Source organism: Echinops telfairi, unplaced genomic scaffold, assembly GCF_000313985.2.
Source record: "Echinops telfairi isolate 266 unplaced genomic scaffold, ASM31398v2 ScPeMD7_5805;HRSCAF=6673, whole genome shotgun sequence".
Classification (NCBI taxonomy): domain Eukaryota; kingdom Metazoa; phylum Chordata; class Mammalia; order Afrosoricida; family Tenrecidae; genus Echinops; species Echinops telfairi.
This window is the reverse complement of record NW_022109704.1, coordinates 2,806,811-2,820,866: the sequence shown is the minus strand read 5'-3', so window position 1 is coordinate 2,820,866 and position 14,056 is coordinate 2,806,811. Positions and strand designations below refer to the sequence as shown.

Here is a 14,056-nt window from a genome sequence, read left to right as displayed (position 1 = left end):
AGAACAAACTCACAAAATAAGTGCAAAGTCAGATGAACTCACAATTGTGGCAAATAGAAATCCAGAAGCTCGATGTTATGATTTCTGACAGAGAGTGCATTGAAAAATAAATAAAGATAAAATAAGAGGGTGCATTGAAAAATAAATAAAAATAAAATAAGAAAGAGAGTGCATTGAAAAAGAAATAAAGATAAAATAAGAGAGTGCATTGAAAAAGAAATAAATAAAAATAAAATAAGAAAGAGTGCATTGAAAAAGAAATAAAGATAAAATAAGAGAGTGCATTGAAAAATAAATAAATAAAAATAAAATAGGAGTGCATTGAAAAAAATAAAGATAAAATAAGAAAGAGAGTGCACTGAAAGGGCAAAGGAGTACAAGTGAACCAATGGAAAGCCGAATTAGTACGCTTGAAAATAAATCTTTCATTATTAAACCTGCTAGGGGGACATTCATAAAATAGAACAAAAAAATCTGAAGAAAGCCTAAGAATTATGTGGGATACCATCAAGAGGAATAACTAACTTATAATAGGAAACCCAGAACAGTAAGACACCAAAAAAGGCACAGAGAACATTTTAAAAGGGTTCTTGGAAGAAAACATCCCTAATGTGAAAGATGAGAAGCACTCAAGAAGTTGTACAAACCCCAACAGGATAGGCCCCAAAGGAAAATCACCAAGACAGCATCATGAAAGTTTCCAAAACCAAAGACAAGGAAAAAATCCTGAGAGCAGCTTGGGATCAACAAACTTATCTACAAGGAGAACCAATAAGGTGAAGCTTTAATTTCTTAGCTGAAACCATGCAGGCAAGAAGGCAATGGATGATATATAAAAAACAAAGAAGAAAAAATAAAAATAAATAAATAAATGAATTTTAAAAACAGAAAAAATACAAACCAAGAATCGTATACCCAGCAAAACTGTCCCTTAAATACAATGTCAAAATTGTGACACTTCCAGACAAACAGAAATAGAATTTGTAAAAAAAAAAAAAGACTAAGTTCACAAGAAATGCTTAAAGAGAGTTCTTTAGACAGAAAACTGACAACGTAAGATTAGCATACATAACAGCACCCAGAAGTCAGCACATTGAAAGATTAAATGTAGAAACAAGCCTACAAGACTGAAAATAGGGGTCAGAGATAGTAACAAAGCCAATTACAAGAAAGTAAGAAGATATCACAAAACGTCTAAATGGAGAGAGAGTCAAGTAGATATAACGGGGAAGGGGAAGGCGATATACAATAAGAGGTTGGAGGGGAAATGGTAGAGGTGTAGGAAGATACTAGGAGTAGTGTTAGAGTTAAGTTAAAGGTAATAGGTCAAATAATGTTTTATAAACAACCCTGTAATGGTGGTCTGCAAGTAGATGCATGAAGTAGACATGTAGGCTGAATAGAGTGAGAAGGAAAATATATCAATTTGATAGGATATTTAAACATGGATATTTCCCTTGGCTATGTTATGGAAACTAATTAGATATAAACAAATACCTTGAAGGAATGAGTTGCTGGGCCTGAGGACTTAAGACAACAGTCCCATGGACACCAAGATCAATTGGTATATCCCAGCCTACAAAGACAGTGTTCCACCCCCGCCTTTAGTGAGTAGCACTGGGGTCTTAAAGCTCATGAGTGAGCACCTATTGGGCTCTCCTTGTCCAGCAGATGTATAAGTGATGGAAATAAGAAAGATACAACTAATTAGTTAATGGACTCATGGATCAGGTTAGCATCAGTCTTCACAACCCTAAGGCCAAAAGATCTACATGATGTCCAGTTACCATTACTGCTCAGAAAGGAATCATTTTAGAAGGCTCTGGATGGAACGGGAGAAAAATGTCGAATAAAACTGAAAAACATCAGGCTTGCTGAGGAGTTAGATACTGTAGGAACGAACCCCTGAGACTCTCTGGCTTAGTCACCTGTCAAGTCTGGAGCTGAACTTGTCACCATGACTCAATTTTCAAACAATAGGCAGTTCTGTGAAGGGAACAGTAGCACTAGTGAGCTATGCACACCTTGGAATAATAAACCAGTTGAGGTCAAAGGGGCAGCATTTACCCAAGTACACAGTTCAAAAGGGTCAGAAAAGAGGACTGGGCACAGGGAGGAAGTGGGGAGTAGCGTCAATGAGGCTACCTTGGAATTGCAGTGAACAAGCTGAAGCTAAATGTGTATCAATGTTGAATTTAAAGCTGAGGATCTTCTCTGTAAATCCCCTCAGTCACAGTAAAAAGTTTTGGTTTTTTGTGGGGTTTTTTTAGTAAAAAGTTTTTTAGAAAGAATTTTAGCTGTAGGCTCTTAAACTCTCAAAAGTGACCTTACAAAGTACAATTGGTTTCTTATCACTTGGAGCAAAAGGAAGAAGGAAAGTCAGGTGTAGGAGGAAGATATGGAATGTATGGCTAATGATTTCTGTGAACATCAGCCTCTTGTCACGAGACCAGAAGTACTGGATGGGGCCTGAAGAATCCTGCTTATAAGGGGGGGAAACATGGAAGAGATTTATAATTCTCACATAATCCAACATTTCTAGAGCCATTGAGGCCGAATGAACCCCTGAGAGTATTGTTCTGAGATCATTTTTAAAACCTAAGCCAAGAATATCCCTTGAAGTCTTTAAACAGCGGTTTACCTTAAAAGTCAAGCGTGCCTGCCTTGGCCTCTGGGACCACTCGGAAGACTCAGTGGAAAGCATGGGGGCTCTGAGTGTACGTTAGTGGAGGACGGTGAGCATGGTTGTACAACTTGAAGGGTGTACTGTGTCACTGAACTGTATGTGCAATAATTGTTCAATTGGAATATGTTCTGGGTGCATTCTCAACAATAAAAAAGTGGGGTTTTTTCAATAGTAAGTTCATCTCAGATAAAGGAAAGAGAAGATGGTCAAAAGAAAGGTAAGGTTTAAATGAGAGACTTGAGACCGTTGTGCTATGAAGAGAAGTTGATCTTGTGGGAGAAGGACTTACAGTAGAGCAGCGATTCTCAACCTGTCGGTCGCCACCCCTTTAGAAGTCAAGCGACCCTTTTACAGGGGTGGCCCGATTCATAACAGTAGCAAAATGACAGTGCTGAAATAGCAATGACAATAATGTTATAGTTGGGGGCGTGGTCACCACCACATGAGGATCTGTATGAAAGCGTTGCGGCATGAGGACGGTGGAGAACCACTGCTCTAGAGGGAAGCTCCTGGAGTGGCTGGGAGGGTGGGATCTAGAGCCCTCCTCAGAAGAGGGAAGGCTGCGGGTAGATAGAAGGAAGTTTTTAGATGTCACAGGTAGGCAGAACACTTTCCCAGCTCTTAATAATCTGAGGTAGGAAGCAGGATCATTTCCTGATATTGGAAAAGGGAAGCGAAGGGTTGTCACTGAGGGGCGCGGGTAGGTGTCAAGAGACTAAAAAGACTTGACAAGAGCTGGTGGGGTGACCCCAGGGTTACTGGCAGCCCGGAGGGACTGTTGAAGTTGGAAATGGTGTCTTCCATAGTGGTGTCTGTCTTTGCTGTCGCATTTATGGTTTTGTATCATGTTGGGCAGCGTTAAGCAGTGGTGGGAAGTCAGGGTGATCTCAGGTTGGGGTTTTGCCGTGTAACTGACAGAGCAAGAGAACAGGTATGGCTATTTCAGGAAAGAAAAGTGTGAAGGCCTGTGGACAGGCAGTGAAAAAAGGAGTTAAGGAATCCATAGGCTGAATTGTCAGAGCTAGAAGGCAGAACAGGGTGTCTAATAAGAGGAGGGTGTAGCTGTGCTGTGGGTCACTGCAACGAGGCTCTCAGAGTTGAGAGGCCAGATACGGATGGATCATTCATGTGAATGTTATAATGTCCCTGAAAATTACACAGGGCTTAGGTGCTATGGGGCCAGCCCTGGTGGCATAATGGTTATGCTTTGGGATGCTAACTTCAAGCTTAGCAGTTCAAATCTACCAGTGGCTCCTCAGGAGAAAAACAGGGCCTTCTACTCCCGTGAGGAGTAACAGTCTCCGAAATTCACTGGGCGGCTCAATCCTGTTGTGTATGGTCACTGGGAATCGGCACTGCCTCTGTGGCAGTGAGTTTGGGGTGTGTGATGTGAGCCTCTGCCATGGGCCCCAGTGAGTGAAGGAGAAGGGTAGTGTGTGGTATAGCTGGGTGACCTGACTCTCAAACCAGCCTGGGACACAGGTAGGTTGAGAAGAGAGGGAGTGGGTGGGGAAGATGGGGATGCTGGTCTCATGCCTTCCATTTGTCTCCTCCAGATTGATGTGCACCTCCAGGACGCCTTGGGGCGGCCCCATCAGTGTGGGACAATCCAGGTTGACTTCCAACTACCCCTGAGGTTTAACCTGCAGTACAGAGGGTATGGAACCTGGCCCCATCCCTTCTCCCCTTGGCAACCCATGAAATACGTGAAGGATCCCTCTTCTGCTTCTGACCGTGAAGCCCAACGCAAATCCTCCACACCTGCCCGGCCGAAGGCGAAGGCGGGCTAGTTCTTGGAACTGGGATCTGGAGAGTGCATTTTGTGTTAGTTTCCCCCTTTTACTCCTTCCCCCTTTTTTAACTCCAGGCATGCGGGGGCCCTGGAGCGGCCAGTCCTCATTCACCGAGCAGTGCTTGGCTCCGTGGAAAGAATGTTGGGCGTGCTGGCAGAAAGCTGTGGGGGGAAATGGTGAGACTTCTGACCCTGATTTCTGTTCCGGCCTTGAAACCAGATGGCTCCTCCCCTTCAAACCTTGGCTTCTCTGTCCTTCTCAAATCTCCGTGCAGCCTCAGCCTCCCAGTGCCTCCCACACTTCTGACCAGAGGCAGAATAGATCATTGCCCTCCTTTGTTCTCTCCAACCAGGCCATTGTGGCTGTCCCCCTTCCAGGTGGTGGTCATCCCTGTGGGGCCCGAGCAGGAAGAATATGCCAGGGAGGTAAGGACGAGGGCAGAGGCAGCAGTGCCTTGGCAATGCCTAGGACTTGGCACACAAATGGAGTCGGACAAACGTTGGTTTTATTGTTTGCTTTTTGGAGTTGCGGTGTGGACTGCTGGTTGGGGAGAGTGGTGGCAGGCAGCGGGCAGGGCCCAGGGGCTTGTGGAGCGGGCCTCATCCCCCACAGGAGGCACACTAAAAGGAAGGCGGAGCCCTCGGGGTGGAGGTGAAATGAGAGGCTGCTGGAGAGCAAACACAGGGGCAGGGGAAGGAGGGATGAATGGGGAGACTTGGGGGAGACTGACATCTGGCTCTTCAACCTTCCATTGATTTAAGTTCCCGTCACCAAACCTCTGCCCCAGGCACAGCGGAGCCTACAGGCCGCAGGACTGGTTGGCGACCTGGATGCTGACTCTGGACTGACCCTCAGCCGGAGAATCCGCCGGGCCCAGCTGGCCCACTACAATTTTCAGTTTGGTGAGTGAGTGAGTGGAGTTGCCAAAACCCAGGACACCTCAGAACTCGAAGCTCGCCCGCCCTCTGCATTCTTCCTTTCTGTCTATTACGTTTGGTTAAACGCATATTTGGGTTAATTGGAGCTCATTACCTGACCAAGGAGCCAGGATTCAGGACACCTGACTCATTTGGGCCCCAGATTCCTTCACATCCAACCTCAGAACAGTTTTCCTCTTGCCCCCCACCCCCACCGCCCAGCTCGTGGTGTCGGTTAGGCTGATTAACCAAGGCTGCATGAGAGAGAAGGGACTGGAAAGGTTAATGAGGTGTTAATTAATTAGTTTTGTTTATCCTAGACCTAGATAGTTATCCCAAGAAGAAAGACCTTGGGGAGAAAAGTCTAGTCCTACCTGCTTGCCGCTGTTTCTGATCTTCCACGGTTCAGAGCTCTGTCTTGAAGACAAGGAGCAGCACTCCCCAGCCGTTTCCCTGATTCTCCAGTTTTGCGCACCCCACTCACCCTGCTAGCAGTAGAGCAGGCTGCCCCGCAGTCCTGGACTTCATGCACATGCGTATTACACCGCCTGCCATCTCCCCTTCCTGGAGCCCCCATCCCACCCCACCCCCGCCCCAACATTCTCTCTCTGCTTCTTGATCTGTTTGTCTTTGTCTCTGGGAATGATACAGCATGTAGGAGGATGGAATGACCCTCTCACCTCGGGAGAGGTAGAAAACTGGAGAACAAATAAGACCTTAATTTATCCTGTCTTTGAACTACATTGGGTCTCTCCCCCCCTTCCTAAAGATTTAGGTCTCTTAAATTTCTGCACACAGAGAAGAAATACTACCTCAGGCCTCCTCTCCTCTCCCTGCAGTGGTTGGCCAGCAAGAGCAGAGCAGCCGCACCGTGAACATCCGGACTCGCCATAATCATAGACTTGGAGAGCGCAGCCTGGCGGGGGCAGTGGGGCGGCTGCAGGAGCTCCAGAGCGCCAGAGTCCCCAATGCGGAGGAAGTGTTCTGAGCCTTGTCCCAGCCGCCTGGCAGGGAGCAGCAGTCCAGCTCAGCCGAGGGTCTGCAGTCCCTGGCCTCCCTCCCCTTTGAACCAAGACTGGGGTTGGTGACCCTGGGGAGGGAAGGGCACTATAGCTGCTTGGCTGTGAGAGGAGTGAAACCGGGTAATAAATGTTGAGCCACTCGGTGTGTGTCTTCTTTTTAGCTCCTCAGAGGGAGGGCAAAGGGAGTTGGACTCTGTCTCTCTGTTTTGTCCCATGAGATCTTCTCAGCGCTCAGGAAGCTCACTGGGATGGCTAGTCTGTTGCCCCTGCAAATGTCCATAGTGCCTGTTTCCCTGACCTCTCTTCAGGAGGGGGTCAGATCATTCCTTCCCAAAAGGCAACATACAGAAAGAGAAACTGAGACACAAAATAAGGTCCCCGGCATCTCGTGGTTGTGAGTCTCAGAATCCCTTCCTCTTGGGGGTCAGAAGAATGCCCCTTCCAGTCACCCCCATTCTTCTCAATCCTGAGAAGGCCTTAGGGTGAATTTGGGAGGAGTGGCAGCCAGAGGAGGAGCAGCTGGTCCTGAGTCACTGGCAGGAAGCTTGGGAGGGCGGAGATAAAGACAGGCCTATAAAGAGGAGGGAGCTGGCCCTGGAGTTCACAACATGAGTAACAGCAACCGGAGAAGCAGGCTCCCAGCTGCCCAGCCCTTGAAATACGCATCTGCCTGTGAGAATCCACTTCCTGGGTGGCCAGTGACCAGTTGTTGCCCCAAAATGGGGGCCATGTCGGGAGCAGTCTTGGTCCTGGCCTGTTTGACTGTCGTTTCTGCAGCTGCTGAGGGAGGTGAGCTGGGTTGGAGGGAGCATTGGGGACAATGCCCTAACTGGCATGGGCTTGGGACCAGGTCCTGGCGTGGCAGGTCACTGGTCACCAGCAGGGTCAGGCCTCCCTGGGCAAGCTTAGGGTGGTTCTGGAGCCTTTAACCAAGGAGGGAGCAACAGGGGAGAAAGGATTGCCCAAACCCACAAAATTGAAGTCAAATGGGCAAATCCTGGGAGAGTAGCTAGAGTCAGAACAAGGGGCTCCTGCCTGAAAGTGCATGTGAGGAGTGAACCCTTAGGCTACTCAACATTGGTTTCCTGAACGGTGCCTTCACTGACCTGTTGCCTATGTAGGGAGGGCTAAGCGGGTATCCATGCATAGCAGGCCAGGTAAACCACCCAGCAGTACACCCTCTACAACACACATTCTTCACCCACCTTGGTGCTGGACCAAAAAGGGAACAATCGATTCAGTTCTCTGTGGCTATGGGTATGATTTGCCTCAAGGTGTCATGAATCATCTGTCTTACATCCTAAACAGCCTGGGTCAGAGCTGGGCCTAGCAGTTTAAGCACTTAAACGTCCAGGCTGGACTTAACAGAAACCCTAAGAGGCTCAAAGGACCTGGAGTCAGAGGACGGGTGGTGGGTGGTATTGCACAGGTGAGGCTCTAACCAGCTCAAGGGCCAGAGTGCTTCCTCTGAAGACCAGAGAAATATCCCAGCAGTGAGGCTGTGGGGAGGAGGGCCCAGAGGCCTGAAGGGAAGGATGCCCCAGCCCCACATGTCCCATTCCCAGACTTCCAGCCAGCTAGCAGGGACTAGCAGAATATCATCGGCTTTCTTAGAACCCAGTCAGTCATAATCTGTGTGCTTGGGGTGGGCGAGGGGACTCAGTAGCAGCAGTACAGAGAGGTTTCGGTGCCTTGGTCCTCTTCCCCTGGGCCCGACCTCCCCAACTTCCTCATCCCTCTCCAGAGCTCCAGGCTCCAGGCCAGAGGGAACTGAGAGCACGGCAGCCCACCCAGCACCCTCAGGAAGGTAAGGGTCGGTGGAGGAGAGCAGCATGGGGTCCAGGAAGAACTAGTTTCTAACTGCCTCCCCTCTCACCTCTAGTTGGCTATGCAGCACCCCCCTCCCCACCCCTTACCAGAACCCTCCCTGTGGGTCACCCAGACACATCCCAGCACAGCCCCGCCTTTGAGGAACAGAAAGAAGGTATGTTTCCACAGTGCCCCTCAGCTACCCCTCCGTCTTCAGATGGGGAGGACCGAAATGGGCCTTCCCTCCCCTTCACCTGCTCACACACTCACACTCCCCTCTGTAGTGCAACCCCCTCTCTCCAGGGGAGCCATTGCTGCCCAAGAGGAAGTGCAGCCCTCTCCCCAGCTCCCTGTGGAAAGGAAAGGTGAGTGGTGGCCCTTTCCGTAGCCTCTGCGGTGGGCCCAACCCACGGGGGCCTGGGCCTCCTGACACCAGGCCGACTTTGGTGTCCTCTCTCCTGTTTTAGCAGCAGACCAACCTCTCCCCCAGGAAGCCACCCCCCTTCAAGAAGAACTTGAACAAAAAGAAGGTAAGTGACAATGCCTCCTCTTTACCCACGCACCTGTCCCAGGGTCTGATGAGCAGGAGTTTGGGCGCAGACCAGCTCTTGGGCCCTGCCACTCAGCAGCTGTGTGACTGTGGTTAAGGCACTGCTCTTAGTCCTGGTTTCTTCATCTGTAAAATTGAGAAACTAGTACCGATTTTATCAACTTATAAGACAGTGAAAATAGAATTTATACAACTAGAAAGTGCCTCCCCCAACGTCAGTGTTCTCGTGAGTCAGTCACCAGAAAATAGTGATGAGCTTTTCACCTCACCGTTCGGTTTCAATCCCTAGCCCAAAGCTTCCTAGAATAAAACAGGGTGTTGCCCCCTTTCTCTGAGGACTTCCGTACCTTTCCCTTAGCTTTGCCAAGTTTTAAAATTACTTTGAAATGCTTTCGTATAGTGGTCGGTTGCCCCCACTCCCTTCTGATTCAGAGTACAAACCTGCAAATCCCTGCTCTGTTTTGGTTTGCGAAGTTTAAGCTTTTCTGCTGCTGTGAGAACACACAGGCTTCTGTCCCTTTTGATCCCGACTGAACTGTGGGGTTCTCTAAATGATACTAACCCCGCGTAGGTTTTACAGTCTCCTAATTTGTGCTGGCTGGTCATGCATATTCCAAATAAATATTTCTTTTGTTGCAAGAAAAAAATAGACTGTATGTTTACTTGGTTCCTCTTTATGAATGGGAACTAGCCAGGCCTTCTGCGAGGACTTCAGCTTTTCCCACTCACAGAGTCTGCCCCACACACGCGCTGCCAACAACGCCTCAGATTCACTACACGTTTGATTTTGAATTAACCTTTGGCTGTTGTGCGGCCAGGAACCTGGGGCTGTGACCAGATTTCCCAGGATCCCTACATTCAGGTGCCCAGTTTAAGGCATTAGAAGCAGCTTTGTTCTAGAGATGCCCATGCTGACCTGGGGTGTGGGGTGGGCTAGCCCCTTTGCTCACTCATTCCATCTTCTACCCCAGTAGACTCGTATTTACCAAATCAGGAGGAGATGACCTTGGGCTCTAAGCAGAAAGAGGGTGAGTGACAGCTTTGGTCCCCTTTGGACATGTTCCCTTGCTTCGGAACTCGGGGAGCCTGAGCTGTGGGAAGCAGCCCAAGGGGTACTTCTCATGTTTCAATTCTCCCATTCCTTTCTCTTGGTTTCCTTTTTTTCAGTCAGCCAGTCTGAAGGTGAGCGCTTCAACTGAATTCCTTCCCTTGGCCACCATATGTCTTCCGGACCCTTTTCTTCAACCCCAGTTCTCCCAACCCACCCAGTTCATCCATTACCCACCCACCCCCACCCCCAGCATGTTTCCCCCTTCCCACTCTGGTCTTCCTGAATTCTAGAAAATCCAGCTCCCCTCCAGGGCAGGGAGTCGGAGTCCTGGGATCCAGCCCAGCACTGCCAGCGAGGTAGACCCCGAGGGGGCTGGGGCTTCCGGCTGGCTGGCTTCCCCCCTGGGCGACCTTCTCCAGAGAATCTGAACCAGATCTGCCTCCCTACCCGCCAACACGTGGTGTACGGCCCCTGGAACCTGCCCCAGACTGGCTACTCCCACCTCACGCGCCAAGGTGAAACCCTCAATTTGTTGGAAACTGGATATTCCCGGTGCTGCCGCTGCCGCAGCCGCTTAAATTGTCTGGACTGTGCAGAACTTGTGGTAAGGGTTGAGTTTTTGATCCTGAGGTATGTGTGTATGGGGGTGGGGAGGATGGCTTTGGACTCCCGGTGTGTGTGTGTGTGTGTGTGTGTATGTGTGTGTGTGTGTGTGTGTGGTCAAGAGCATAAGCCTGGGGACCTTGGCCCTCCAGCACCCCCAGTGTGCCCGGAGAGAGGGGGAGAGCCTGGGCTGCTGTGTCTGCCTGCCTACCTGCCCAGGATCCTTTTCTGGAGGGCGGGCTGGCAGCAGGAAGCTGCACAGGGGACTGCTGGCCTGACCCTCCCATTTTGCTCTAGTGGGAGGACGCTCTGATCAAGTTCTGTGAGGCTGAGTTCTCAGTCAAGACCCGAGCCCACAGGTGCTGCAAAGAGCAGGGAGAGGCTCGATTCACCTGCTTCCAAAAGGAAGCACCCCAGCCACACTACCAGACCCAGGCGTGCCCTAGCCAAAAGCTCCACATTCCCTCGGGCCCCAAACTGCCTTTCCCCCCCGGGGTTCCCACTCTGGACAACGTCAAGAACATCTGCCACCTGAAACGCTTCCGCTCAGTGCCGCGCAACCTCCCAGCTGCAGACCCCGTCCAAAGGCAGCTGCGGGCTCTGACCCAGCTGGAGGCGGAGTTCCAGCGCTGCTGCCGTCAGGGGGATAACCACACCTGCACACGGAAGGCTGTGAGTGGGTGTCCTAGCACCCCGAGAACCTGTCTCCTGCCTGCCACCTCTGACCTCTGATCCCACCGGTCCGTCCATCCATCCATGTACTTTCCTGTTGTGAGCACGTACACACGTTCGTCTGCCTGGCTGTTCGTCCACCACTGTGGTCATCATCTGAGTGTATTCGTCCTGACCTTCATCCCACACTCCTGGCTTCATCCACCTGGGCATCAGCCACGTACCTGTCTGCTGTCCATCCATTCAGCCTCACCCGACCCTCTGCACCCACTGTTCCGTTCATCTCCTCCCCTGGCCGACTCCAAGCCTCGCCTGCCCATCCACCCTCCCTCCTTCCCAACCCCGCACCTCCGAAGCTGCCTCCCTCACTGCTGTGCCTTTGCCTCCTCTCCTGGAACCTGGTGCTAGGAGCCCCTCGCCTGCTAGTCCCGGGCAGCGAGGGAACCAGAGGGCCAGGAGGGAAGGGGCCAGGCGGCTGACTTCCCTCTCTGGCCCACAGTGGGAGGACGCCCTTGATGGGTACTGTGACAAGGAGCATGCTGTAAAGACCCACCACCACTCATGCTGCCGCTACCCTATCAGTCCTGCCCGCGATGAGTGCTTTGCCCGTCGGGCTCCCTATCCCAACTACGACCAGGACATCTTGACCCTTGACCTCAGCCGAGTCACGCCCAACCTAATGGACCACCTCTGCAGAAACCACAGGGTTCTCAGCAAGCAGTGAGTCTTTGCCCAACTGTCTTCCATTCCCCAAACCGCCCTCCTGGGACACCCCTGGGAAGGGCACGATCAGTGGCCTCTCAGCACCAGTTTGATGTGTGGAGATGTGGCCAAAGCCCTGACAGCTGCCCCTTTCCTACCGACACAGTAAACAGATCCCAGGGCTGATCCAGAACATGACTGCCCGCTGCTGCGACATGCCCCTTCCAGAGCAGGCCTGCTGCGCGGAGGAGGAAGTGAGTGCATGGGGACACAGAATCAGACTCCCAAGAAATGCAAGAAGAGGGTCTGGAAAGGGCTAGAAGACAGGTCATGCCTCTTCTTTAGCACCTTAAACCCGCCAACAGCAATAATGACTGGTGGGAGATCTTCTTTCTTGGTTTCGGAAGTCTTTATTCCTGACCTAAGTGGCTCCCCACCCTTACATTCCCAGCATGCTTTCTCTGGACCACCAGCTTCTGGCCATCCCAGGTCCTTCTCTCTGTCAGTCCCAAGGAATCCAGCTGTGTCAGGAAGCAGCCTTGTACCCTCTCTGGACTCCAAAAGGTCCAGGGACGGGGAGGTTGAAGGGAAGCCAAGGGAGGTTCTGGACATTCAAGTATTCATGCTTGACTTCTCCTTCACTCTGCTCCTCCTGCCTAGAAACTGGCCTTCGTCGATGACCTCTGTGGTCCCAGACGTACCTTCTGGAGGGACACAGCCTTCTGCTGTGACCTGAGTCCTGGGGACGAACAGACCAACTGTTTCAACATCCACTATCTGAGGAATGTGGCGCTAGTGGCTGGAGACACTGGGGATGCCAAGGGCCAGGGGGAGCAGGACCCAACCAAGGAAACAAATATCAGCCCCACCCCCAACAAAGAAGAGAAGAATGAGTCACCCCAGAGCCTTGGAGGATCAGATGGGGAAACTCCACCCCACCCCACCCTCCTCGAACACTCATTACAGTAAACACCTCTTGGATTTGGTGCAGTCTTTGTCTGTAGCACCGCACATGCAAACACACCCTTTTAAGCCTGTCTGGATTTTCTTCGGTGACGGGCCCCTGTGACCCACTGCTCCGAGGAGTTGTTCCCCAGGCCTGTAATGGGATCATAACTAAATGACTTCACTTCACTTATTTGTCAGCGTGAATTTGTGCACATGCTAACAAGGAGCCTCACCTTGTTAGCTGTTAGGGTTCAATGGCCCTACTGGGAAAAAATAGGGGCCATGGCCGTGGTGACTCAACACTGCCTCAGCCCAGCTTAGTGTTTTCAAAATTCCATGTTTGACCCTTCAAGCCCATGCCGAGTCAACATCTGTTTCTTGCACCCCTGGGAGTGCAGTGCTTATGACGCATTCGGGACTGCGACCTCCAACCTTTGACCAGGCTTTCCACACTGGTCAGCAGTGCGGGTTTCAGAAACGCCCGGTGGGGTCGCGGTGCGTGGGCATCTGGGTTTGTTGTCGTTGTGCGCTGGACGCTGGCGATGCACATCCAAATAGAACCCCCACGCCCTGCCCTGAAGATGCGGAAGCGCAGGGCAGCCGGGAAGCAGGGCGGGCGGCCCTCGGCGGAGCCGGGCTGCGCCAGAGCAGTGAGGTGCGCCAGGGCCGCGGCGTCCGGGCAGAAAGAAACCACAGTGGAAAACGCAGGCGTGCCGCTGGGGTGCGGGGGACGATGCAGCAGCCAGGGCCGTGCGCGGGGTAAGGGCGTGCTTGGCGCCTCTGCCCACGAGGGCACTGAAGGTTTTAGGCAGAGAATGTGCTTAGACTTACGGCTTAGGAAAACCCAGTGGTGGCCCGCCAGGGAGGACACCATGCCAGGGAGAAGGCTATGGACCAAAGGGGGTGGTGACGCGAACTCCGAGCCTCCAGAAGAGGCTGGGGTTGAGAGAATGCGAGCGGATTCGGGCCCTGAGGTTTGCAGGGCCTCCTCGGCCCGGTCACAGCAGATAGGGGGATTCAAGAGGCTCCAGTCAGACTAGCCGAGTCCCGCGAATTCTCAAGCCAACAGCCGCCTCCCCTCCCCTCCCCTCCGCCCCTCAGCTCCCGCTCAGCACCGACAGCCATTGCAGGCTAAGCCGCTCGTGCGCGTCCGCTGCTCTAGCAGCACCTTTGCTAGCGGACTGGCGCTGCCGGGCCGTCCTCAGAACGGACCAATCAGCGGGCAAGGACAGCGCTGGGCTCCGCCCCTGCGTCCCGGCGCCTCCCGCGCGAGTGGAGGGCGGCTCGGGAAGGCACCGCGCCT

General features: G+C 51.8%; 2 protein-coding genes across 9 annotated transcripts in view; both read left to right on the top strand.

Moving 5' to 3' along the window:
- The window catches only part of TARS2 (threonyl-tRNA synthetase 2, mitochondrial), an 18,722-nt gene extending 12,163 nt beyond the window's left edge, over positions 1-6,559 (top strand). For 2 of the 5 annotated variants that reach the window (XM_045295641.1, XM_045295642.1), the window contains 5 exons: positions 4,243-4,343; positions 4,554-4,655; positions 4,832-4,904; positions 5,267-5,381; positions 6,236-6,559. In XM_045295641.1, the coding sequence (XP_045151576.1) occupies positions 4,243-4,343; positions 4,554-4,655; positions 4,832-4,904; positions 5,267-5,381; positions 6,236-6,384 (540 nt within the window). In that variant the 3' untranslated portion in view covers positions 6,385-6,559. Of the gene's footprint in view, positions 1-4,242; positions 4,344-4,553; positions 4,656-4,831; positions 4,905-5,240; positions 5,382-6,235 lie in introns of all 5 variants that reach the window. The other 3 variants (XR_006680594.1, XR_006680593.1, XR_006680592.1) reach the window with 3 other exon arrangements.
- Positions 6,560-7,037: 478 nt separating this feature from the next.
- On the top strand, positions 7,038-12,939 carry ECM1 (extracellular matrix protein 1). 4 transcript variants are annotated; one of them, XM_045295665.1, is made up of 12 exons: positions 7,038-7,207; positions 8,163-8,225; positions 8,301-8,402; positions 8,512-8,592; positions 8,698-8,757; positions 9,752-9,805; positions 9,945-9,959; positions 10,119-10,432; positions 10,729-11,103; positions 11,603-11,823; positions 11,972-12,059; positions 12,466-12,939. In XM_045295665.1, exons 1-12 carry the CDS (start codon positions 7,138-7,140, stop codon positions 12,772-12,774), a joined length of 1,752 nt encoding a protein of 583 aa, XP_045151600.1. In that variant the 5' UTR covers positions 7,038-7,137; the 3' UTR covers positions 12,775-12,939. The 4 variants fall into 4 exon arrangements, with proteins under 4 accessions (XP_045151600.1, XP_045151599.1, XP_045151598.1 ...); XM_045295664.1 differs by having other exon boundaries at positions 9,749-9,805; XM_045295663.1 differs by having other exon boundaries at positions 8,695-8,757.
- The last annotated feature ends 1,117 nt before the right edge of the window (positions 12,940-14,056 follow it).